Source organism: Salvelinus sp. IW2-2015, linkage group LG1 (assembly GCF_002910315.2).
Source record: "Salvelinus sp. IW2-2015 linkage group LG1, ASM291031v2, whole genome shotgun sequence".
NCBI classification, from domain to species: Eukaryota; Metazoa; Chordata; class Actinopteri; order Salmoniformes; family Salmonidae; genus Salvelinus; species Salvelinus sp. IW2-2015.
In genome coordinates this window covers 9,470,016-9,496,980 of record NC_036838.1, presented here as the reverse complement: position 1 = coordinate 9,496,980, position 26,965 = coordinate 9,470,016, and the positions used below count along the sequence as shown (strand labels likewise).

Genomic DNA, 26,965 nt, shown 5'->3' with positions numbered 1-26,965 from the left:
AATATCAGACTCTGGAACAGGCTTGAAAAATATTGTTGTATATATCTGCGTTAAACCGTAATATACAAAACAATGTGGAGTAATACTGGACTGTGGCACAGTGTCACAGCTGCGTAGCTGTGGGAGTTATTGAAAAAGACAGTCTGTGAAAAAATATACATTGCATGTTTTTTTTAGGTATTCTCCTAAGGAGAACGCACAAAGATACGTAAAAATGCCTGGAATGATGGATAAAGGGTCGGAGTATCTAGGAAAGGGACGCTCAAACGGAACAAAAAACCCTTCAAATGCATCGAATGGACATTTTTCTGATGAGAGTGGTAGTGACGACGAGCACGGTATAGCCTCGAACACCCCGTTTGCATGTCACACTACATGTATTATTTTGAACGCGAAAAACAGAAAAAAATGGTCTATTAATGTGCTATACACGTTTTTCCTTATTGCAGATGTCGGAATGCGTGTGGGATCCGATTATCAAGCCAATATACCCGAATTTGATCATGGTAAGGTTATGCTTGATCTACCTGACTGTATTCTGGTGGTAGCCTCGGTATAGGTTATGACAGTATATTTACAATCATCTTCTTACTTTACAACCCATCTTATATTTCAGAATTCAGCCAGATGTGTAGAAAATTATGGGCCCATTGAAATATGTTTGGTTTATAGAAGCGTTTTGAAACACATTTCTATTCCGAGGCTATACTTGCCCACCGTAGGCTACTATTGGTTTCCTTCAACTGAATTGGCTTTTTGTTGCTATCTAAACAATATTTTAACAACAATAAAGCAGAATCTTTAGTCCTGCATGTATTGCTTTAATTAGGCAGTTAAAATGACATTAAATATCACTATATGAAAATGATGTGTTTTTTTAAAATGAAGTATTATATATTTTTCTGTAGGTTCTACCAAGTACAGTGATAAAGATAGTGGGGGAATGTTGGTGTGGTCTCCATATCACACCATTGTCGACCCAAAATGTAAGTCAGCTTGGTTTTCACAAACATCTTATTTCTAAAGACAACCAAAAGTTGATTTTACTAAAATATTTACAATTTAAACTATGATTTTTCCCCACAGTGGATGAATATATTGCCATTGCAAAAGAGAAGCATGGATATAATGTTGAGCAGGTATGTCTGCTTTTTAGGATTATTAGACAAGTACATAGGGCCACATTTACTACGTTTTTTCACCAATGCAGAGAATCCACCTTATTTTTCAAAATCATATGAAAAACTTTCAACAGAATTTCCAACCCTATTGAAGCATATTCCCAATTTTAACATTCGTATTACATTTTCCAAACCCCCGGACAGGCATAAAATTTACACCGGTGTGAAAGCTCAGTAAATTTGACCCACAATGTATTAATAAACTACCACGACACACTTAAAAAGAACATATTCAAATGTTATTTAGGGGAATACCTACTCTATATATTCTAGTTCTGTTGCTTAAGCATTTCTGGCTCAGTGAAGCCCCATAGACCTGCCTGGTGTCCATTCTCAGTGGATTCCACTTGTTGCTGTCCCCCACAGGCATTGGGCATGCTGTTCTGGCACAAGCACAACATTGAGAAGTCCCTGGCAGACCTTCCCAACTTCACCCCCTTCCCCGACGAGTGGACCGTGGAGGATAAGGTGCTGTTCGAACAAGCCTTCAGCTTCCACGGAAAAAGCTTCCACAGGATTCAACAAATGGTAACATACATATATTAATATACAGTAGCTTTTATCTTTTACTTGAATGTGTGTCTGTATACTGTTCATACAAACATACACAAGCAGTCTGGATGAATATTGCAGTTGACTTTAAGGTCATTTACGCTTTAGCCAACATCCGCATTCACCTTGAATGCAATCTCTGCAAATGTTGGGGTGATTGCCTTTAAAAGGCGCATTGTCGACAGTGCAGTGCGCTTGTCGAACAATGCGCCTTTGATTGAATCGCGGCTTTAATGTAAGTATAAATGGTCGATTGGCACCATTTTCTCATCTGTTGTAGTTACCAGACAAATCCATATCCAGCCTTGTGAAGTATTACTACTCCTGGAAGAAGACCCGGTCCAGAACCAGCCTGATGGACCGCCAGGCCAGAAAGCTGGCAAACCGAAATGCCCAAGATGAAAGGTAAAGACTTGTAGCTCGCCTTACTACTGTCTGTGAAATTCCAAGTGGTCGGAGTCCAAGAATTATTGGCTTTTCTTGACATTAGTGATGAAGAAATGGAGGAGGCCAACCCCATCGAAGCAAACGATAGTGATTATGACCCCACCAAGGAGACGAAAAAAGAGGTACGTTATCTAAACTTTAGAATTTAAACTGATGGAATGGCAGTTGGGATATATGAAAAAGTAATAGCGGATATGCTTTTAATCAGTGACCAGCATTCACTTACAATGAGTAGTAGAGTAGACAGACGCCAAAGAAAATAGTGAAATAAAATGCAAGGTGTTATGATGTGAGGGGAAGGTTCGTGTTACAACATAAAGTAGACAAACACACTATCCAGGATACACTTCCACCCTCCATCCTCCAGGGGGCAGCAGAAACCTTGTCCAGATGTTGAGCCTGCTTGATAAGCACATCAGGTGCTGACAATTAGGGTGATCATCAGTCAGTGTCCCAGCTTGAAAGCTGTGTGGCTGCTAGTTGGTTTGGTGTCCATGAGGCCTTTCGTTTAGTTTAAATAATTAGTTTAATCATGCTAGTTTGTGGTTTCCTTTTTGTATTCATTTATTTTCGTCACCATCTGGACAAATACAAATGCACACATTCAGGCTACAGACCATGTAACTAGGCCTAGGACCGCTAGATAAAGCAGGTGTAACAATATCCGTAGGTTAATTACTGGGTTAGTAACAATGGTCACACTTAAAAGGTACAGTAAGCGATGCATAAAGTAAACTGCAACATAGGGTGTCGATTTCAGCAACAACTAAGAGAGATTGAAGCACAAGGCTAAACTTGTACATAGTTTTGGATCCAACGCTATCACGTTGTAGCAGTGGGAAGCGCACCCATGCACTAGAGTCCTGCATCGGGTTGGATATCAAATCAAACTTTATTTGTCACATACACCGAATACAACAAGTGCAGACCTTACCGTGAAATGCTTACTTACAAACCCTGAACCAACAGTGCAGTTCAAGAAGAGTTAAGAAAATATCTACCAAATAAACTAAAGTAAAAAATAATAAAAAGTAACACAATAACATAACAATAACGAGCCTATATACAGGGGATATCGGTACCCGAGTCAGTGTGCGGGGGTACAGGTTAGAGGTAATTTGTACATGTAGGTAGGGGAGAAGTGACTATGCATAGATAATAAACAGCGAGTAGCAACAGTGTACAAAACAAATGGTGGGGTCAATGTAATAGTCCGGTGGCCATTTGATTAATTGTTCAGAAGTCTTATGGCATGGGGGTAGAAACTGTTAAGGAGCCTTTTGGTCCTAGTCTTCATGCTCCGGTACTGCTTGCCGTGCGAGAGCAGAGAAAACAGTCTATGACTTGGGTGACTGGAATCTCTGATAATTTGATGGGTTTCCTCTGACGCCGCCTATTATATAGGTCCTGGATTGCAGGAAGCTTGGCCCCAGTGATGTACTGGGCCGTACACACTACCCTCTGTAGCGCCTTATGGTCAGATGCTGAGCAGCTGCCATACCAGGCGGTGATGCAACCAGTCAGGATGCCCACGATGGTGCAGCTGTAGAACTTTCTGAGGATCTGGGGACCCATGCCTAATCTTTTCAGTCTCCTGAGGGGGAAAAGGTTTTGTCGTGCCCTCTTCATGACTGTTTTGGTGTGTTTGGACCATGATAGTTCATTGGTGATGTGGACAAAAAGGAACTTGGAACTCTCGACCAAACCGATATTTTGGTCAGATGTTACTATGGAATAGTGAAGTCTAATTACATCATAAGTGTCAAAGGTTTTTATTGACAATTACATGAAGTTGATGCAAAGAGTCAATATTTGCAGTGTTGACCCTTCTTTTTCAAGACCTCTGCAATCCGCCCTGGCATGCTGTCAATTAACTTCTGGGCCACATCCTGACTGATGGCAACCCATTCTTGCATAATCAATGCTTGGAGTTTGTCTGAATTTATGGTTTTTTGTTTGTCCACCCACCTCTTGAGGATTGACCACAAGTTCTCAATGGGATTAAGGTCTGGGGATTTTCTGGCCATGGACCCAAATATTGATGTTTTGTTCCCCAAGCCACTTAGTTATCACTTTTGCCTTATGACAAGGTGCTCCATCATGCTGGAAAAGGCATTGTTCGTCACCAAACTGTTCCTGGATAGTTGGGAGAAGTTGCTCTCGGAGGATGTGTTAGTACCATTCTTTATTCATGGCTGTGTTCTTAGGCAAAATTGTGAGTGAGCCCACTCCCTTGGCTGAGAAGCAACCCCACATATGAATGGTCCTCAGGATGCTTTACTGTTGGCATGACACAGGACTGATGGTAGCACTCACCTTGTCTTCTCCGGACAAGCTTTTTTCCGGATGCCCCAAACAATCGGAAAGGGGATTCATCAGAGAAAATGACTTTACCCCAGTCCTCAGCAGTCCAATCCCTGTACCTTTTGCAGAATATCAGTCTGTCCCTGATGTTTTTCCTGGAGAGAAGTGGCTTCTTTGCTGCCCTTCTTGACACCAGGCCATCCTCCAAAAGTCTTCGCCTCACTGTGCGTGCAGATACACTCACACCTGCCTGCTGCCATTCCTGAGCAAGCTCTTGTACTGGTGGTGAATCAACTTTAACTTTAAGAGACAGTCCTGGCGCTTGCTGGACTTTCTTGGGCGCCCTGAAGCCTTCTTCACAACAATTGAACCGCTCTCCTTGAAGTTCTTGATGATCCGATAAATGGTTGATTTAGGTGCAATCTTACTGGCAGCAATATCCTTGCCTGTGAAGCCCTTTTTGTGCAAAGCAATGATGACGGCAAGTTTTCCTTGCAGGTAACCATGGTTGACAGAGGAAGAACAATTTCAAGCACCACCCTCCTTTTGAAGCTTCCAGTCTGTTATTCGAACTTAATCAGCATGACAGAGTGATCTCCAGCCTTGTCCTCGTCAACACTCACACCTGTGTTAACGACAGAATCACTGACATGATGTCAGCTCGTCCATTTGTGGCTGCTCATAGTGAAATGTTTTTGGGGATTCAGTTAATTTGCATGGTAAAAGGAACTTTTAATTGCAATTCATCGGATGACTCTTCATAACATTCTGGACTATATGCAAATTGACATCATACAAACTGAGGCAGCAGACTTTGTGAAAGTTAATATTTGTGTCATTCTCAAAACCTTTGGCCACGATGTATCCATCTGGCCCCACGGCTTTGTGAACGTTGACCTGTTTAAAGGTATTGCTCACATCGGCTACTGAGAGCATTATCACAGTCATCCAGAACAGCTGGGGCTCTCGTTCATGCTTCAGTGTTGCTTGCCTCGAAGCGAGCATAAAAGGCATTTAGCTCGTCTGGTAGGCTTGCGTCACTGGGAAGCTCGCGTCTGGGTTCCCTTTGTCGTTCGTAATAGTTTTCAAGCCCTGCCACATCCGACGAGCGTCAGAACCGGTGTAGTAGGATTCAATCTTAATCCTGTATTGACGCTTTGCTTGTTTGATGGTTCATCTGAGGGCATAGCGGGATTTCTTATAGGCATCCGGATTAGTGTCCCACTCCTTGAAAGCTGCAGCTCTAGCCTTTAGCTCGATGTGGATGTTGCCTGTAATCCATGGATCTGGTTGGGATATGTACGTACGGTCACTGTGGGGACGACGTCGTCAATGCACTTATTGATGAAGCCGATGACTGATGTGGTATTCTCGATGCCATTGGATGAATCCCAGAACATATTCCAGTCTGTGCTAGCAAAACAGTCCTGTAGCGTAGCATCTGCGTCATCTGACCACTTCCATAGTGAGCGAGTCACTGGTACTTCCTGCTTTAATTTTTGCTTGTAAGCAGGAATCAGGAGGACAGAATTATGGTCAGATTTGCCAAATGGAGGGCGGGGGAGAGCTTTGTACGCATCTCTGTGTGTGGAGTAAAAGTGGTCTAGAGTTTTTTTTTCTCTTTTCCTCTGGTTGCACATGTGACATGTAACCCACTGTTGACAACAAAAAAATCAGCTGGCAGGTGTAATGAAAAGTCTTTCAACCCGTGGGTCGGATCGCAGTTCAGAACAATTATATTGCAGGTCAAACGTTTTATTTCAAGATTTATTTTACAAACCTAGGAGCTTGTTGAATTGTTGCGAATTCCATTATGTGAGCAGTGAGCCAGACAGCCTAGGGTAGCAGCAACACAGCAAGAGTGGAGCAGGGAACTGTCCATTATTCGTGTGGTGTTGAAACGTTCCTAATTTGTTCACATGCAGAGCTTACATTTACTTCCGCCACGCAACAATACGTTGCCAAGTTTATTTCCCCTGACTCCTAGCTCACATAAAAATGGCTAACGTAACAGGAGAAATGGAAAGAAAGGTTATGATGGTGGATTACACCATCGTGGAAACAGGTGCTCCGTGAATAAAATCCGGTTTGGAAGGATTTTGTAGTCATTGTGGTCAAGGAGGACAACAACCCAGTAGATGGATACACAGCCTGCAAAAGTACAAGCAAGTATTTGTTTATGATAATTCAGTTATTTATCAATGAATTATTACATTAATTCAGGCTTTTGTTCATTTAGACCATACGCAAGCTACATAAAATCTAAACCTACTAAATAAATGTAGCCTATTTTTGCAGCCTGTAGCTTATTTGATTCTGGGAATTGTTTGTTTCAATTAAACTATTTGATTATCTAAACAATATTGAATGTAAAGGTATTGTTTTTTATGTTGCCTATAGGCTTTAACTTCTTACGGCTGAGATCGGCTGAGATCCCGTTAACGGGATCGACTTGACAACAGCCAGTGAAAGTGCAGGGCGCCAAATTCAAACAACAGAAATCTCATAATTAAAATTCCTCAAACATACAAGTATTTTACACCATTTTAAAGATAAACTTGTTGTTAATCCCACCACAGTGTCCGATTTCAAAAAGGCTTTACGACGAAAGCACAGGTCAGTACCTAGTCACAGAAAAACACAGCAATTTTTCAGCCAAAGAGAGGAGTCACAATAAGCAGAAAAAGAGATAAAAATGAATCACTAACCTTTGATGATCTTCATCAGATGACACTCATAGCACTCATGTTACACAATACATGTATGTTTTGTTCGATAAAGTTCATATTTATATCCAAAAATCTTAGTTTACATTGGCGCGTTATGTTCAGTAATGTTTTGCCTCCAAAACATCCGGTGATTTTGCAGAGAGCCACATCAATTTACAGAAATACTCATCATAAATGTTGATGAAAATACAAGTGTTATGCATGGAACTTATGATAAACTTCTCCTTAATGCAACAGCTGTGTCAGATTTCAAAAAAACTTTACGGAAAAAGCACACCATGCTATAATCTGAGTACGGCGCTCGGACACAAAAACAAGCCATACAGGTACCCGCCATGTTGTGTAGTCAACAGAAGTCAGAAATAGCATTATTAATCTTCACTTACCTTTGATGATCTTTATCAGAATGCACTCCCAGGAATCCCAGTTCCACAATAAATGTTTGTTTTGTTCGATAAAGTCCATAATTTATGTCTAAATACCTCCTTTTTGTTCGCACGTTTAGTTCAAAAATCCAAATTCACGACGCGCAGGCACACTTAGTCCAGACGAAAAGTCCAAAATTCCATTACAGTTCGTAGAAACATGTCAAACGATGTATAGAATCAATCTTTAGGATGTTTTTAACATACATTTTCAATAATGTTTCAACCGGAGAATTCCTTTGTCTTTAGAAAGGAGAAGGAATGCAGCTAACTCTCACGGGGGCGCGCCTGAGTGAGCTCATGGCACTCTGCCAGACACCTGGTTGAAACAGCTCTCATTCCCTCATCCTTCACAGTAGAAGCCTGAAACAAGGTTCTAAAGACTGTTGACATATAGTGGAAGCCTTAGGAAGTGCAATATGACCCCATAGACACTGTAGATTCGATAGGCAATGACTTGAAAAACTACAAACCTCAGATTTCCCACTTCCTGGTTGGATTTTTTCTCAGGTTTTTGCCTGCCATATGAGTTCTGTTATACTCACAGACATCATTCAAACAGTTTTAGAAACTTCAGTGTTTTCTATCCAAATATACGAATAATATGCATATCTTAGCTTCTGGGCCTGAGTAGCAGGCAGTTTACTCTGGGCACCTTATTCATCCAAGCTACTCAATACTGCCCCCAGCCATAAGAAGTTAATTAGGTAAGAAGGCTAATTAGAAGGCTTTTTTCCCAAAGCTATTTCACTTGTCAATGTGCGCTGCCTCACATTATGAATATAAGATAAGCCTATCGTTCTTAATTCATGGCATGGTTTCCTTTTATCCAAATGTTGAATAGACATGCAGACAAATTATTTCATGCAGGGAAGGGAAAAAACGTAATACTCATTGATGTTATTTGGAGGGTCAGAAAATATCTGGTGGGGCTCGGAATTGATGTGACCGGCACGGGCGGATTCGGGTCCAAAAAATGTAGCTGTGCAGGACTCTACCATGCACATGTGCAGATACTCTGGTACTGTGAGAGCAAAGTCTTTCATTGCACTCGTCTGAATATCAGTGGTGCTGCTCGTGGCAACGTAATATCGCTGAGTCTGCTGTTCATGCTCCCAGGGGATTTTTCATGGATGCCTGATGAAGACCTAAGGGTCAAAACGTATCAATATAATCACCTGGGAGCATGAACAGCAGTGTGCAGCGTTTCGTTTGTATTATACCTCTTAAAACATGCTCCCAGGTGCCATATGTCTTAACAATGACACAATTGATGTTACTAACATTATGACAGCTAATAGAAAGTGTACACGTGCCTATCCAGAGCCACACGGAGCCCCAGCCCCTGAGCTCCTCCAAGATTGGGCTCGGCCGACGGGAGCACCTGACGCTCATGCACCGGCACCACTCGCAGCGTTCCAAGTGCCGGCCGCCCAAGGGCATGTACCTGACCCAGGAGGATGTGGTGGCAGTGTCGTGCAGCTCCAGCGCTGCCAACACCGTCCTTCGGCAGCTGGACATGGAGCTGGTGGGCCTCAAAAGACAGGTGAGCGTTGGGGATACTGGTTTGTCTCAATGCAGGGCAACCTGGGTCCTCAAGGTACTTGAGTTGAGGCTTTTTCACGGTACATTTTAGTCATTTAGCAGACACTCTTATCCAGAGCGACGTATAGGAGCAATTAAGGTCCTCTTAACCGCTAGGCTACCTGCCGCCTTAGTGCTTGAGAATCGTTGGCTGTATCCTGAAAGTAAAAGATAAATACACAATATAAATATACAGTTGTATATATATATATATAGTTGATGTCTTCACTATTAGTCTACAATGTAGAAAATAGTACAAATAAAGAAAAACCCTTGAATGAGTAGGTCTGTCCAAACCTTTGACTGGTACTGTGTTTGTGTATATTATTTTTACTATTTTCTACATTGTAGACTAATAGTGAAGACATCAACTATGAAAAAACACATATGGAATCATGTAGTAACAACTAAATAAAATATATTTTATATTTGAGATTCTTCAAAGTAGCCACACTTTGCCTTGATGACAGCTTTGCACACTATTGGCATTCTCTCAACCAGCTTCATGGGGAATGCTTTTTCAACAGTCTTGAAGGAGTTCCCACATATGCTGAGCACTTGTTGGCTGCTTTTCCTTCACACTGCGGTCCAACTCATCACAAACCATCTCAATTAGGTTGAGGTTGGTTGATTGTGGAGGCCATCTGATGCAGCACTCCATCACTCTCCTTACACAGCCCGTAGGTGTGTTTTGGGTCATTCTCCTGTTGAAAAACAAATGATAGTCCCACTAAGCGCAAACCAGATGGGATGGCGAATCGCTGCAGAATGCTGTGGTAGCCATGCTGGTTAAGTGTGCCTTGAATTCTAAATAAATCACTGACAGTGTCACCAGCAAAGCACCCCAACACCAACACATTTCCTCTCCATGCTTCACGTAGGAATCACACATACAGAGATCATCTGTTCACCTACTCTGCGTTTCACAAAGACACTGCGGTTGGAACCAAAAATCTCAAATGTGTACTAAAAAAGGACAGATATCCACCGGTATAATGTCCATTGCTAATGTTTCTTGGCCCAAACAAGTCTCTTCTTGTTATTGTTGTCCTTCAGTAGTGGTTTCTTTGCAGAAATTTGATCAGGAAGGCCTGATTCACACAATCTCCTCTGTTGATGTTGAGATGTGTCTGTTACTTGAACTGTGTGAAGCATTTATTTGGGCTGCAATATTTGAGGCTGGTAACTCTAATGAACTTATCCTCTGCAGCAGACGTAACTCTGTGTCTTGCTTTCCTGTGGCGGTCCTCATGAGAGCCAGTTTCTTCATAGCGCTTGATGGTTTTGCGACTGCACTTGAAGAAACGTTCAAAGTTCTGACCTTCATGTCTTTAAGTAATGATGGACTGTCGTTTCTCTTTGCTTATTTGAGCTGTTCTTGCCATAATATGGACTTGGTCTTTTACCAAATAGAGCTATCTTCTGTATACCACCCCTACCTTGTCACAACACAACTGATAGGCTAAAACGCATTAAGAAGGAAAGAAAATCCACAAATTAACTTTTAACAAGGCACACCTGTTAATTGAAATGCATTCCAGGTTGGAAAGGCATTCCTCATGAAGCTGGTTGAGAGAATGCCAAGAGTGTGCAAAGCTGTCATCAAGGCAAAGGGTCGCTACTTCGAAGAATCTCAAAAATAAAATATATTTTGAGTTTATCACTTTTTTGTTTACTACATGATTCCATATGTGTTATTTAATAGTTTTGATGTCTTCACTATTCTACAATGTAGAAAATAGTAAAAATAAAGAAACCCTTGAATGAGTAGGTGTGTCCAAACTTTTGACTGGTACTGTATTTATATACAAGAATGTGGACACCCCTTCAATTTAGTAGATTTGGCTATTTCAGCCAAACCTGTTGCTGACGGATGTATAAAATCAGCTATGCAATCTCCATAGGAAAACATTTACAGTAGAATGGCCTTACCGAAGAGCTCAGTAAATTTCAACGTGGTACTGTCATAGGATGCCACCTTTCCAACAAGTCAGTTTATCAAATTTCTGCCCTGCTAGAGCTGCCCTGTTCAACTAAGTGTTATTGTGAAGTGGAAACATCTAGGAGCAACAACGACTCGGTAGTTCGGTTACTGACCCAACGCTCTAACCACTAGGCTACCTACCACCCCAATTGACTGGCATGCAGAGCCCATCGAACATCTTTAGGATGAGTTGGAACACCGACTGCATGCCAGGCCTAATCGGCCAACATCAGTGCTCGACCTCATGCTCTTGTGGCTGAATGGAAGCAAATCCCCGCAGAAATGTTCCAACATCTAGTGGAAAGCCGTCCCAGACGAGTGGAGGCTGTTATGGCAGAAAAGGGGGACCAACTCCATATTGATTTTGGAATAAGATGTTAGACGAGAATGTGTCAACATACTTTTGATTCATGTAGTGTATCAGCACTATTTAGTGCATTGTAAGCATATCTAAGCATATGTACGGTGCCTTCAAAAAGGATTCACACCCCTTGCCTTTTTCCATATTTCGTGTTATAAGGTGTGATTTCAAATGGATTTGTAATCTTTTTGTCAATGATTCACACAAATACTCATGTCAAAGTGGAAGATTTTTTTTTTTTTTTGTTAAATTCTAACAATCTTGAATACATGTATTCAGTCAATACATGTTAACACCTTTGGCAGCGATTTAAAGCTGACTCTTTCTGGGTAAGTCCAAGAGCTTTGCACACCTACAGTAGATTGCACATTATTTTATTAATTCTTGCCATAAATTTAAGCCAATTTAAGTAAACTAACTACACCACTCAGGATCTTTCAATGTCATCTTGGTAAGCAACTCCAGTGTATATTTATTTGGCCTTGTGTTTTAGGTTATTAACCTGCTGAAAGGTGAATTTGTCTCCCAGTATCTGTTGGAAAGTTGACTGAACCAGGTTTTTCTCTAGGATTTTGCATGTGCTTAGCTCTATTCTGCTTCTGCTTCCCCCCCCCCCCCAAAAAAAAAATATTTGCAGATGACAACCATACCCAAAACATGATGCAGCCACCACCATGGTTGAAAATATGAACTGTGGCCTCCCAGCTGGTGCAGGGGTCTAAGGCACTGCATCGCAGTGCTAGCTGTGCCACCAGAGACTCTGGGTTCGAGCCCAGGCTCTGTTGCAGACGGCCGCAACCGGGAGACCCATGGGGCGGCGCACAATTGGCCTAGCGTCGTCCAGGTTAGGGAGGGTTTGGCCAGTCTCATTGTGCACTAGTGACTCCTGTGGCAGGCCGGGTGCAGTGCACGCTGACCAGGTCACTAGGTGTATGGTGTTTCCTCTGACACATTGGTGCTTCTGGGTTGGATGTGCGCTGTGTTAAAAAGCAGTGCGGCTTGGTTGGGTTGTGTCTCGACCTTTGCCTCTCCTGAGTCCATACGGGAGTTGTAGCGACAAGACAGTAACTACTAACAATTGGATACCATGAAATTGGGGAGAAAAAGGGGGTGAAAATATGAAGTGTGGTACTCAGTGATGTGTTGGATTTGCCCCAAGCATAGTGCTTTCATATTCAGGACAAAGTTAATTTGCCATTTATTTTGCTGTTTTACTTTAATGCCTATTGCAAACAATGTTTTGGAGAAAAAAATTCTGTACAGGCTTCCTTCTCACTTAGGTTAGTATTGTGGAGTAACTACAATGTTGTTGATCCATCTACAGTTTTCTCCTATCACAGCCATTTAAACAAACTGTTTAAAGTCACAATTGGCCCCATTGGCCTCAAGTTTTCCTTCCTCTCCGGAAACTGAGTTAGGAAGGACGCTTGCATCTTTGTAGTGACTGAGTGTATTAATACACCATCCAAAGTGTAATTAACAAACTTAACCATGCTCAAAGGGATATTCAAGGTTTGCTTTTTATTTGTATTTATTTTATGTACCAATAGGTGACCTTCGCGAGGCATTGGAAAACCTCTCTGGTCTTTGTGGTTGAATCTGTGTTTGAAATTCACTGCTCGACTTTACAGATAATTGTATATGTGTGGGTTACTGTCGTGGAAATTCAGTACTGAGAGAGACTTGGTAATTTCTTCAAACAATCATCTTCATTTAATATCGATAAATTATTGCAATAATAAAACCGTCGACCCAACAGTCTTGACTGTTAGGGTGAGAGCCTCCCCTTTACAGACAATGCACAGTTTATATAGCGGATACCCAGAATGCTTGGTTCCAGCCCGCCCATATAGATTGTGGGGCACCATAAGCCACTTTGGGTTCTTCCGCCTCTGGTGCTTTCTCCCAGATGCCAGGATAATTAGGAATAGGGAGGCCTTTAGCCTGAAAGAACTGAACATCTCTATCTCGGTGACACACACCACATCTTATCTATGGAATGCCAGCTGTAGGTTTTTACCTAGCCATCACTTAATCAGTTGCCAGCCCCAGCTTCAAACAACTCCTCTCAGTTCACTACAGTATTAGTTAAGTAAATATTGCGAAATATCCAACAAATCAGGTAAATATGTAATTTTTCTATCACAGTCCAGAGATGAGGTAGTCATTAAAAAAACATGTTAAACACTTATTGCACACAGGGATTCCGTGCAACTTATTATGTCACTTGTTAAGCACATTTTTACTCCTGAACTTATTTAGGCTTGCCATATAAGGGGTTGAATACTTGGACTCAAGACAGTTCAACTTATCATTTTATTAATCATTTGTAAACATTTCCAAAAACATAATTCCGCTTTGACATTATGGGTTATTGTGTGTAGGCCAGTGACAAAGAAATCTCAATTTGAATCCATTTTAATGGGATGTGAGCACTTTCTGAAGGCACTATGAATTTATCCCACAGGTTCAAAATGCAAAGCAACTTAACAGTGGTCTGAAACACAGGATGGAAGCGGGCATTGATGACTTCAGGCTGCCAGAGGTATGTGCCAAATGTTTCGATTTCAGTGAGAAAGGGACCTAGCAATGGGACATAAGTGGTCATAAGGGGTGTCATGACATTCACATCACTAAGACCTTACAAATGAAGTGCTACCAAAGAGATGAAGTCATTAGTTATGGATGTTTCTTTATTATGGTTGCTTATATGAAGTGAGTGACCCTGTTGACTTGACATGTATTGCCACTTAGCTTCTACACTGAACAAAAATATAGACGCAACATGTAAAGTGTTGGTCCCATGTTTCATGAGCTAAAATAAAAGTTCCCAGAAATTGTTCATACTCCCGAAAAGCTTCTTTCTCCCAAATGGTGTGCACAAGTTTGTTTATATCCCTGTTAGTTAGCATTTCTCCTTTGCCAAGATAATCCATCCACCTGACAGGTGTGGCATATCAAGAAGCTTATTAAACATGATCATTACATAGGTGCACCTTGTGTTGGGGACAAAAGGTGCAGTTGTCACAAAACACAATGCCACAGGTGTCTCAAGTTTTGAGGGAGTGTGCGATTGGCATGCTGACTGCAGAAATGTCCACCAGAGCTGTTGCCAGGTAATTTAATGTTAATTTCTCTACCATAAGTGGCCTCCAACGTTGTTTTATAGAATTTGACAGTAAGTCCAAACAGCCTCAACCGCGGACTTGTGTAACCACACCAGGCCAGGACCGCCACATCCGGCTTCTTCACCTGCGGAAATGTCTGAGACCAGCCACCCGGACAGCTGATGAAACTTGTCGTCCACACCAGGGTCTTGACCTGACTGCAGTTTGGCATCGTAACTGACTTCAGTGGGGAAATGCTCACCTTCGATTGCGGCTGGAACACTGAAGAAGTGTGCTCTTCACGGATGAATCCCAGTTTCAACTGTACCGGGCAGATGGCAGACAGCATATTTGGCGTCATGTGGGCGAGCTGTTTGCTGATGTCAACGTTGAGAACAGTGCCCCATGGTGGGGGTTATGGTAAGGGCAGGCATAAGCTACGGACATTTGCATTTTATCTATGGCCATTTGAATGCACAGAGATACCGTGAAGAGATCCTGAGGCCCATTGTCTTGCCATTTATCCGCCACTATCACCTCATGTTTCAGAATAATGCACGCGAAGATGTCGCAAAGATCTGTAAACAATTCCTGGAAGCTGAAAATGTCCCAGTTCTTCCATGACCTGCATACTCACCAGACATGTCAACTATGACAGCGTGCTCCAGTTCCGCACAGCCATCGAAGAGGAGTGGGACAACATTCCACAGGCCACAATCAACAGTCTGATCAACTTTATGCGGAGATGTCGCGCTGCATGAGGCAATTGGTGGTCACACCCAATACTGACTGGTTTTCTGATCCAAGCCCCTACTTTTTTTTTTAAGGTATCTGAGACCAACAGATATCTGTATTCCCAGTCATGTGAAATTCATAGATTAGGCCCTAATTAATTAATTTAAATGTCCTGATTTCCTTAGAAACTGTAACTCAGTAAAATCTTTGAAATTGTTACATTTATGTTTTTGTTTAGTGTATAATATCAGGTGTTCTTTGTCTGTTCTAGTGCAGCCAAAAAGTTAATGCTCGCTGGACAACAGATGAACAGCTTCTGGCAGTTCAAGGTAAACCTACGTTCTTTGTGGGTTTGTTACGGCTCATGTTCTTGTCCATGGCCCGCCAGTCTGTTTACCTCGTGCAATTTCAGAATATTTGTTGTTTCAACAGGTGTCCGGAAGTACGGGAAAGACTTCCAGGCCATTGCCGACGTTATCGGTAATAAGACGGTAGGGCAGGTAAAGAACTTCTTTGTGAACTACCGCCGCCGGTTTAACCTGGAGGAGGTGCTGCAGGAGTGGGAGGCGGAGCAGGGAACTGGCACCCCCAACGGTGACACTGCCACCTCTGGCGAGGAGGGGAAGAACAGCTCCAACACCCCTTCTGGGAAGAGTACGGACGAAGAGGAGGAGGAGGTGGTGGAGCGTTCCTTTATTCCCCCTAAAACCAAAAAAATTAACCTTCCCATAAACCCCTTCTGTAATTTCGTTATAGTTAGCTATGGGAGTTGGCCTCCCACAAGCCCCCTCTGCATGCAGGTTTTTACTCCAACAAATCTCTTAACACTGCAGTTTCATAAACATTCCTTCATAAAGGTGTCTTAACATTATAATTATTGCAATGTTAGTTGCATCTGGACATTCCAACCCTGGGGGGGGGGCAAAATGCAACAAAAAAAACTACATTTCCAGTACGCATGTGTATAATACACACAATTTATTATTCTACAAATTTACCATTGACTTGATAACTTGAAGAAATATCTGAATGTGGTTGATGTCAACGAATGGTCTTTTACTCCTTGCATGACGTGTAGCTTTAAGTATTATTTAACATATCATAAGCAGTTGTAGATGACCTTGCTATACAGTATTGAAAATAATGTAATACTAATATATTTTAAACGAATACACTACATGACCAAAAGTATGGACAACTACTCGTCGAACATCTCATTCCAAAATCATGGGCATTGATATGGAGTTAGTCCCCCCTTTGCTGCTATAACAGCCTCCACTTTTCTGGGAAGGCTTTCCACTAGATGTTGGAACATTGCTGCGGCGATTTGCTTCCATTCAGTCAAAAGAGCATTAGTGAGGTCGTGCTCTGATGTTTGGCGATTAGGCCTGGCTCACAGTTGGCGTTCCAATTCATCCCAAAGGTGTTCGATGGGGATGAGGTCAGGGCTCTGTGCAGGCCAGTCAAGTTCTTCCACACCGATCTCGACAAACCATTTCTGTATGGACCTCGCTTTGTGCACGGGGACATTGTCATGCTGAAACCGGAAAGGGCCTTCCCCAAATTGTTGCTACAAAGTTGGAAGCACCGAATCTTGTAGAATGTCATTGTATGCTGTAGCATTAAGATTTCCCTTCACTGGAACTAAGAGGCTTAGCCCGAACCATGAAAAACAGCCCCAGACCATTATTCCTCCTCCATGGCTGTGTGCTCGATTTTATACACCCGTCCGCAATGGTGTGGCTGAAATAGCCGAATCAACTCGTTTGAAGGGGTGTCCACATAGTTTTGTATAGATAGTGTATATGCCTTTATGGCTACGTTGTCAATTAGCTAAGTAGGAAACACAATAGAACAGGTGCCAGGCCTATTTTCATAACCTGATATCCGTTATGACTGCTAATGACATTTGTTAAACTGATCTTAAATCTGGTATTCCAACATGTCATTCAATGTCAAGACCAGTCAAGTGGCTATCCCTCCTGGAGAGCTACTGTACTTTTTCCACATTTTGTTACATTACAGCCTTATTCTAAAATCAATTAAATTGTTTTTTTCCCCCCTCAATCTACACACAATACCCCATAATGACAAATCAAAAACAGTTTTAGGAATGTTTGCTAATTTATAAAAAATAAAAAACATCACATTTACATAAGTATTCAGACCCTTTACTCAGTACTTTGTTGAAGCACCTTTGGCAGCAATTACAGCCTCGAGTCTTCTTGGGTATGACGCTACAAGCTTGGCACACCTGTATTTGGGGAGTTTCTCCCATTGTTCTCTGCAGATCCTCTCAAGCTCTGTCAGGTTGGATGGGGAGCGTTGCTGCTCAGCTATTGTCAGGTCTCTACAGAGATGTTCGATCGGGTTCAAGTCTGGGCTCTGGATGGGCCACTCAAGGACATCCAGAGACTTGTCCCGAAGCCACTCCTGCATTGTCTTGGCTGTGTGCTTGGGTCTTTGTCCTGTTGGAAGGTGAAACTTCACCCCAGACTAAGGTCCTGAGCACTCTGGAGCAGGTTTTCATCAAGGATCTCGCTGTATCAAAAATCTTGTTTCTCATGGTCTGAGAGTCCTCTAGGTGCCTTTTTGGCAAACTCCAAGGGGGCTGTCATGTGCCTTTTACTGAGGAGTGGCTTCCGTCTAGCAGCTCTACCATAAAGGCCTGATTTGTGAAGTGCTGCAGAGATGGTTGTCCTTCTGGAAGGTTCTCCCATCTCCACAGAGGAACTCTGAAGCTCTGTCAGAGTGACCATCGGGTTCTTGGTCACCTCCCTGACCAAGGCCCTTCCGCCACGATTGCTCAGCTGGTGGCCAGCTCTAGGAAGAGTCTTGGTGGTTCCAAACATCTTCCATTTAAGAATGATGAGGCCACTGTGTTCTTGGAGACCTTCAATGCTGCAGAAATGTTTGTGTACCCTTCCCCAGATCTGTGCCTAGACACAATCCTGTCTCAGAGCTCTACGGACAATTCTTTAGACCTCATGGCTTGGTTTTTTTTCTCTGACTTGCACTGTCAACTGTAGGACCTTATATAGACAGGTGTGTGTGCATTTTCAAATCATGTCCAATCAGTTGCATTTACCACAGGTGGACTTCAATCAAGTTGAAAAAACATCTCAAGGATGATCAATGGAAACAGGATGCACCTGAGCTCAATCTCGTTTCTCATAGCAAAGGGTCTGAATACTTATGTAAATGAAGTATTTCTGTTTTTAATACATTTGTAAAAAATTCTAGAGACCCGTTTTCGCTTTGTCATTATGCGTAGATAGATGAGGGGGGAAAAAGTATTTAATCCATTTTAGAATAAGGCTGTAACGTAACACTTGAGCTGTGTTCGAATACCCATACTAACATACTGTATACTACATACTTAATGAGTATATACTACATACTATTAGTTTTTTAGTATACTGTAAACGAACAGTATGCTTTCAGTTGAGCGTAGTAGCTCTTCACCTGTCTACCTGAAGTTCATGCTTTTATTATGCAACCTCTTGCTAGCATAACAAATCACTAGTCAGATATTTTACTACTTTGGGTGTATTCTTAAATTGAATCTGGAGTGCCAGAGTGCGCTCGTAAATTCAGAGCGTTGTCAGATTGTCAGTTTTGTAAAATCAGTGTTTCGCTCTCGAAGTGCACACTGGTCGCTCGGGCCGAGGAGTAGGGTTGATTTGAGCGTTCTGACCTTACAATGGCAGTCAAGCACCCAAGCTAACGTTGGCTATCTTGTAAATAAGAATTTGTTCTTAACTGACTTGCCTAGTTAAATGAAGTTTAAAATAAAACAATTGCTTGCTAGCTACTTCCAGACACAAATGAGACCACTCTGACCATTTTACTCAAATCAGATTGTATTTGTCACATGCGCCGAATACAACAGGTTACCGTGAAATGCTTACTTACAAGTCCTTAACCAACAATGCTTTAAGAAATTAAGAAAAAAATACAAATAAATGTTAAGTAAAAAATAGATAAGTAGAAAATAAAAGTAACATAATTTAAACAGAAGCAGTAAAATAACAAGCGAGGCTATAAACAGGGGGTACCAGTACAGAGTCAATGTGCAGGGGCACCGGTTAGTTGAGGTAATATGTACATGTAGGTAGAATTTTTAGGGCCTTCCTCTAACACCGCCTGACATAGAGGTCCTGGATGGCAGGAAACTTGGCCCCAGTGATGTACTGGGCCGTACGCACTACCCTCTGTAGTGCCTTGCAGTCGGAGGCCGAGCAGTTGCCATACCAGGCGGCGATGCGACCAGTCAGGATGCTCTCGATGGTGCAGCTGTAGAACCTTTTGAGGACCTGAGGACCCATGCCAAATCTTTTCCGTCTCATGAGGGGGAATCAGCTTTGTCGTGCCCTCATCACGACTGTCTTGGTGTGCTTGGACCATGATAATTTGTTGGTGATGTGGACACCAAGGAACTTGACGCTCTCTACCTGTTCCACTACAGCCCAGTCGATGAGAATGGGGGCATGCTTGGTCATCCTTTTCCTGTAGTCCACAATCATCTCCTTTGTCTTGATCACGTTGAGGGAGAGGTTGTTGTCCTGGCACCACACGACCAGGTCTCTGACCTCCTCCCTATTGGCTGTCTCATCGTTGTTGGTGATCAGGCCTACCACTGTTGTGTCATCGGCAAACTAGCATGTTATCCAGAGCGTTGGTGACTAGCTGTGCTGCTGGCAACAATTGAATTGCGCTTTTTTGCCGACGTTTACTGACACCGGCCATATTCAACGGGCGCTCGTAAGTTCATTTTTCTGCGCTCTGGTACACTCAGACGAGAGTGCTCTGAAATCGGAGTAGATAGCCAGAGCGAATTTACGAAAGCACCCGACTGTCCAGCTAAGCATGACGGGAATAATCAAGTCAATATACGTTGGGTAGTTATAGTTAGATAGCCTATAGTTAATATACTGGCAAGTTTAATGTATGAGTAGCCAACTAACGTTAGGTAGCTACCCAACAACATACCCGTCGTACATACTGTTGTATGTAAGCTATGTGGTTCGTAAGGACAGCGTAGCTAACAAATTGTCAGCCAATATAAAGGGTAAGGTAACTTATTTGAAAAGTCATTACTTTATTACATTGCTCAACATTTTCTTATCATTTGTCATAATTAGTTAAAGCAGTGAATTTGTATCCGCTCTCGTTGTACTTCGACTGCATATTTTCTGCCATTTCCTTCAAATCTGGAAATGATGTGAAGCCACGCCCATTTCCCGAAGAATTGCATTATGGGCCCTAAAGTGTGGAAATAGTGTCCTCTTCATATTTTGGCGAATTTAGTATGACTTCCGGCAACTTTTGGCATACTAACTATACCCATACTATGACCAATAAGCATACTATATACTCAATTCACGTGACAAATAGTGCGGTTAGTATAAGTATTCGAACACAGCTAATGTGTAAAAAGTCAAGGGGTCTGAATACTTTCCGAATGCACTGTATGCTGTAATGTATTGCCCATCTGTGTTTTGGTCTGAAATCCCAACTCACACCTCTCTCTTCCAGGGCCAGGTGACCCTCTCGTCAGGCCCTTCTCCCGCTGCCACTTCCTCTACAACTTTCCAGACCCTGGTGACGTCGTCGGCAACCTCGCTCAACCAGCCGCCCCCGCTCCTACGGCCCTCCCTGCCGGCCACCCCGGCCCTCCACAGGCAGCCGCCCCCTCTCCAGCAGCAGGCCCGCTTCCTACAGCCCCGGCCCGCGCTCAACCAGCCCCCCCCACTCATCCGGCCCTCCAACCCGCCGCCCCCGCGCCTCAATCCCCGGCCGCTTGCCCCGACCTCAGCCCCCACCTCCACAGGGTGCCCAGGCTCCAGCCAGCCGCCCCCCACCCTGGTGGGCATCCCATCGGAGACGCCGTCCTCCTCGCTGCACTAAGTGTGTGCAATGGCGAAGGAAGAAAACGGAAAAGTCGGTGGTCGTTTTTTTTTTACTTGGTCGTTTGTTTCCTTGTATTTTTCTTGACAATGATCTGTTGTGTTCCTGAAAGTCGTCAATCGTTGGTTGTTTATGAGGAGATGATGTATATTAATGAGAAACGTAAAGCCGTTGTGAAGTTTTTAAAGTTTATGTATATTAGGTTAGGTCTTAGTTTTATTTATTTGAAATCACACCGTTTTTTTTTATTCACTCATCTTTGGATGGACTTGCTTAGATGTTATGTATTGGTGATGTTAAAGATTTACTAGAAGCATTGGTCCTGTTTGAAAGTGTTCTTGGCTTCTGGTTAATGTATATTTTACAAATGGCAAAATTTGCAAGTGGTATATAAACAAGGTATATTGAAGACACTATAATGGACAATACACCACTACTAGTGAACAGGTGGCATTGCCATATTTCAGTTCAATTGTTTGATTTGCTGTAATGCATATTTGTTCTTTGAGCGTATATAGACTTATCTTTTATATAAGCATTATTTATTTTTCTACTCGGTGCTATGGACTCTAGACTGATTTTTGCCTATGTCCAGTATAATAATAACCATTGTGTAAGTGCTCTTACGCTTCTAGGCCAACTGTATTTACGTGATTGAATTGATCTAAACTGGAAGAAACTGATTGAAAAAAAATTATGAACCCGGTTAATAAAATTAACTTGTTTAATGTAATATTAAGCTACGAGGATGTCAATGTCAGTGAATCGATTGTTGTAGTCAGTGAGCCACATTTTCAGGAATTTGATATGTTTCAATGATTTTCATTCAAGATATATTGAAGAACAAGATGTTTGACTTCTGTACAGTTGTGTGTAATAATTTGTGTGCTTAATTTTAAACTGTCAAGATCATACCTAAAACTACGCTTTTTGATTTTGTTTTAACGGTCGCCCATCAGTAATTCCCAGTGTAAGATGAGGCATAGTTTCTAACATATCCATTCAAATAATTGTAACATTTTGTTTTAGTCTGTCCAATTATGATCATTCGTTTTTTTACCAAGTTTTGGAATTAATTAGTGCCACTTCATGTTCAGGGGTTGAAAGATTCTGTAAAATTTCAGAATATTTATACAGTGAAGTTGGAAGTTTACATACACCTTAGCCAAATACATTTAAACTCAGATTTTCACAATTCCCGACATTTAATCCTAGTAAAAAGTCTCTGTCTTAGGTCAGTTAGGATCACCACTTTATTTTAAGAATGTGAAATGTCAGAATAATAGTAGAGAGAATGATTTATTTCAGCTTTTATTTCTTTCACCACATTTCCAGTTGGTCAGCAGGTTAATTAGTATTTGGTAGCATTGCCTTTAAATTGTTTAACTTGGGTCAAACGTGTCGGGTAGCCATCCACAAGCTTCCCAAAATTAGTTTGGTGAATTTTGGCCCATTCCTCCTGACAAAGCTGGTGTAACTGAGTCAGGTTTATAGGCCTCCTTGCTCGCACACACTTTTTCAGTTCTGCCCACAAATTTTCTATAGGACTGAGGTCAGGGCTTTGTGATGACCACTCCAATACCTTGACTTTGTTGTCCTTAACTTCTTATGGCTGCAGGGGCAGTATTGAATAGCTTGGATGAAAGGTGCCCAGAGTAAACGACCTGCTCCTCAGTCCCAGTTACTAATATATGCATATTATTATTAGTATTGGATAGAAAACACTCTGAAGTTTCTAAAACTGTTTGAATTATGTCTGTGAGTATACCAGAACTCATATGGCAGGCAAAAACATGAGAAAAAATCCAAACAGGAAGTGAGAATTCTGAGAGTGGTCGATGTTAAAGTCATCGCCTATTCAATTCCCTGTAATATATGGATCTGTTTGCACTTCCTACGCCTTCCACTAGATGTCAACAGTCAGTAGAACGTGGAATGAAGCTTATGCTGTGTTGWGGGACCGGATYSYAGGTMTTTGAGTCAGTGGTCTGGCAGAGTMCCAGTTCTTGGTCACGCACTTTCCTCATGATATCGRCATGCGTTCCATTACTTATAGAGACTGAAAAYAATGCTKRGGTWGGAACGTTATTGGATATATATGATAACAACATCCTGAAGATTGATTCTCTACTAAGTTTGACCAGTTTATTCGACTTGTAATATAACTTTTTTAAGTTTTCGTCCGACGTTTGCCTGKATCTGCYCGAGCGTTTGGACARGTGTACTACACATGCTAGCAAAATTAGCTAATTGGACATAWGTAATGGACATTATCGAACAAAACAACGATTTATTGTGGAACTAGGATTCCTGGCACTGCATTCTGATGAAGATAATCAAAGGTAAGGGGATATTTATGATGTCATTTCGTATTTCTGTTGACTCCAACATGGCGGCTAATTTGGCTATTGTTCTGAGCGCCGTCTCAGATTATTGCATGGTTTGTTTTTTCCGTAAAGTTTTTTTGAAATCTCACAGCGGTTGCATTAAGGAGAGGTATATCTATAATTCCATGTGTATAACTTGTATTATCATCTACATTTATGATGAGTATTTCTGTTGAAACGATGTGGCTATGCAAAATCACTTGATGTTTTTGGAACTAGTGAATGTAACGCGCCAATGTAAACTCAGATTTTTTTTATAGAAATATGAACTTTATCAAACAAAACATGCATGTATTGTGTAACATGAAGTCCTATGTGTGTCATCTGATGAAGATAATCAAAGGTTAGTGATTAATTTTATCTCTATTTCTGCTTTTTGTGAAAGCTATCTTTCGCTGGAAAAATGGCTGTGCTTATTGTGGTTTGGTGGTGACCTAACATAATCGTTTGTAGTGCTTTCGCTGAAAAGCATATTTGAAATCGGACACTTTGGTGGGATTAACAACAAGATTACCTTTAAAATTATATAAGACATATGTATGTCTGAGGAATTTTAATTATGAGATTTCTGTTGTTTGAATTTGGCGCCCTGCACTTTCATCGGCTGTTGTCATATCATCCCGGTAACGGGATTGCAGCCATACGAAGTTAATCCATTTTGCCACAACTTTGGAAGTATGCTTGGGGTCATTGTCCATTCGGAAGACCCATTTGCGACCAAGCTTTAACTTCCTGACTGCTTCAATATATCCACATAATTTTCCTTTCCCATGATGCCATCTATTTTGTGAAGTGCACCATCCCTCCTACAGCAAAGCACCCCCACAACATGATGCTGCCACCCCCGTGCTTCACGGTTGGGATGGTATTCTTCGGCTTGCAAGCCTCCCCCTTTTTCCTCCAAACATAACGATGGTCATTATGACCAAACAGTTCTATTTTTGTTTCATCAGACCAGAGGACATTTCTCCAAAAAGTACGATTTTTGTTCCCATGTGCAGTTGCAAACCGTAGTCTGGCTTTTTTATGGCGGTTTTGGAGCAGTGGCTTCTTCCTTGCTGAGCAGCCTTGCAGGTTATGTCGATATAGGACTCGTTTTACTGTGGATATACTTTTGTACCTGTTTCCTCCAGCATCTTCACAAGGTCCTTTGCTGTTGTTCTGGGATTAATTTGCGCTTTTCGCACCAAACTACGTTCATCTCTAGGAGACAGAACGTGTCTCCATCCTGAGCGGTATGACGGCTGCGTGGTCCCATGGTGGTTATACTTGCGTACTATTGTTTGTACAGATGAATGTGGTACCTTCAGGCATTTGGAAATTTCTCCCAAGGATGAACCAGACTTGTGGATGTCTACAATTTCTGAGGTCTTGGCTGATTTCTTTAGATTTTTCCATGATGTCAAGCAAAAAGGCTCTGAGTTTGAAGGTAGGCCTTGAAATACATCCACAGGTACATTTCCAATTGATTCAAATGATTTCAATTAGCCTATCAGAAGCTTCTAAAGCCATGACATCATTTTCTGGAATTTTCCAAGCTGTTTAAAGGCACAGTCAATTTAGTGTATGTAAACTTCTGACCCACTGAAATTGTGATACAGTGAAATAATCTGTGAACAGTTGTTGGAAAAATTACTTGTGTCATGTATAAAGTAGATGTCCTTACCGACTTGCCAAAAGTATAGTTTGTAAACAAGAAATTTGTGGAGTGGTTGAAAAACAAGTTTTAATGACTCCAACCTAAGTGTATGTAAACTTCCGACTTCAACTGTACGTTCTCCAGAAATCCTGGTTGGATGATTTCCGGAACTTTGGGAACGTTTCTCAAATTTTGCCTAATCACTGCTAAGAAATGGAGGAAGAAATAGGCCAATTCACTACTGTACATGGTGAAATGCAAACCTAAATTACCTTTAAACCACTAATATACACTGACTCAATCTTTTCCTGTGGAAATAATGTGGCCAGAAATAAGTATAATCATGAACATTGAGGACTTGCATTTTGCCTTAAAAATACAATGACATTCGCATGTTACGTTTGCTAGGCTATTGGCTTGCCATTATTTCAGGCTCTCGTTGCACTTGCATTTCATTCAAGTGTCTTTCAAACATTTTTAATTTCCATGTCCCTTCTCGCACATTTGTTTGGTTCGTCTTTGTCCTACTATATTGTCGATTTAAATTATTATGTTTCCCAGCCTGCTTAAATTGAAATGAATATTGCTCCAAAAATGTAGCATACTAGTGCAATCCCAAATATACAACTATAAATGTAGCACATAAATAAAAAAATTGAATTTTTGCATAGTTTCCATTTAATTGATTTGTCTACTTCAGCCTAAATAATTTTATCAGCATTCAGCATTGTTTCTGCTTGTTGATATGCCTAATTGACCATAATTTAATGGTTTTCCCATAATCATCAAGCCTCAATGTAACTGCTGTGAAATAATTCTAAACAAATGCAATGAAGTAGTAAAGAGCTAAATAGCATAGGTATATGTAAATAATACCGCCACACTAGGCACAAACGTCAGTTCGTCTAGTTTTGATTTACATTTGGTTTATTAGTCAAAATGTGAATGCAACTTTAAATCAAATGTTACCATGCCATTGGATTTAGGTTAAAGGTTGGGTGAAAAAAAATGCCCTTACGTTGACTTTTTGCAAATCCAATCAGTTTCACGTTGATTCATCATGGCATAGATTTATATTGGTTTAAATTACGTGGAAACAACGTTGATTCAACCAGTTTTGCCAATGATTCGATTTCGCCATGCATGTAAAAACATCAGCTGTGCTTCTTGGTGGTCTTGATTTATTAGGCCTAGGGCCTACATGATTCTATTATAGATTTGTTGTATTAAAAAGCAGTATCAATGTGCTCAACATTTCTAAATGTATGCAATGGTATTTTCGACCACATCACATTGCCATATGCTAAAACCTTTAATATAGCAGTATTATAAGCACCACTCTGACGTTTGGGTTTGATAGACCTACTAGCTCCGTGAATTGTAGTTTATAGTTAAGTTATTTTCAAATACATTGTGATAATTTAAGAAACTTCTCAAATTGTTTTAACTCTCAATTTTTAGCAAATACCATTTTAAACCTATGGATGCATAAAAATGGGACAATTTCTTCAGCATCCTGTCCCCGAAACGCTTCAGGGAGGCTATGCAAGGTGCAAACCATACATTTTATTTTACCGCGTTTTAGGATACGATCATTTTTCAAGGGTGTGAACTATGAAC

General features: G+C 41.5%; 1 protein-coding gene across 2 annotated transcripts; it reads left to right on the top strand.

Annotated features, from left to right (window-relative positions):
• Positions 1-22,231, top strand: LOC111960676 (REST corepressor 3). 2 transcript variants are annotated; one of them, XM_023982811.3, is made up of 12 exons: positions 3-338; positions 450-506; positions 909-986; positions 1,087-1,139; positions 1,548-1,709; positions 2,014-2,138; positions 2,224-2,302; positions 8,963-9,184; positions 14,035-14,112; positions 15,681-15,738; positions 15,842-16,086; positions 20,948-22,231. In XM_023982811.3, the coding sequence occupies exons 1-12, from the start codon at positions 215-217 to the stop codon at positions 21,317-21,319; spliced, it is 1,653 nt and encodes a 550-aa protein (XP_023838579.1). In that variant the 5' UTR covers positions 3-214; the 3' UTR covers positions 21,320-22,231. The 2 variants fall into 2 exon arrangements, with proteins under 2 accessions (XP_023838589.2, XP_023838579.1); XM_023982821.2 differs by lacking the exons at positions 909-986; positions 1,087-1,139 and having other exon boundaries at positions 1-338.
• The last annotated feature ends 4,734 nt before the right edge of the window (positions 22,232-26,965 follow it).

Excerpts from the sequence above, each read along its gene's own strand:
- LOC111960676 (XM_023982811.3), top strand. The coding sequence starts at position 215 with ATGCCTGGAATGATGGATAAAGGGTCGGAGTATCTAGGAAAGGGACGC. Across the intron at positions 339-449 it reads TGGTAGTGACGACGAGCACG|ATGTCGGAATGCGTGTGGGA; the intron begins GTATAGCCTCGA and ends TCCTTATTGCAG. Across the intron at positions 16,087-20,947 it reads CGGACGAAGAGGAGGAGGAG|GGCCAGGTGACCCTCTCGTC; the intron begins GTGGTGGAGCGT and ends TCTCTCTTCCAG.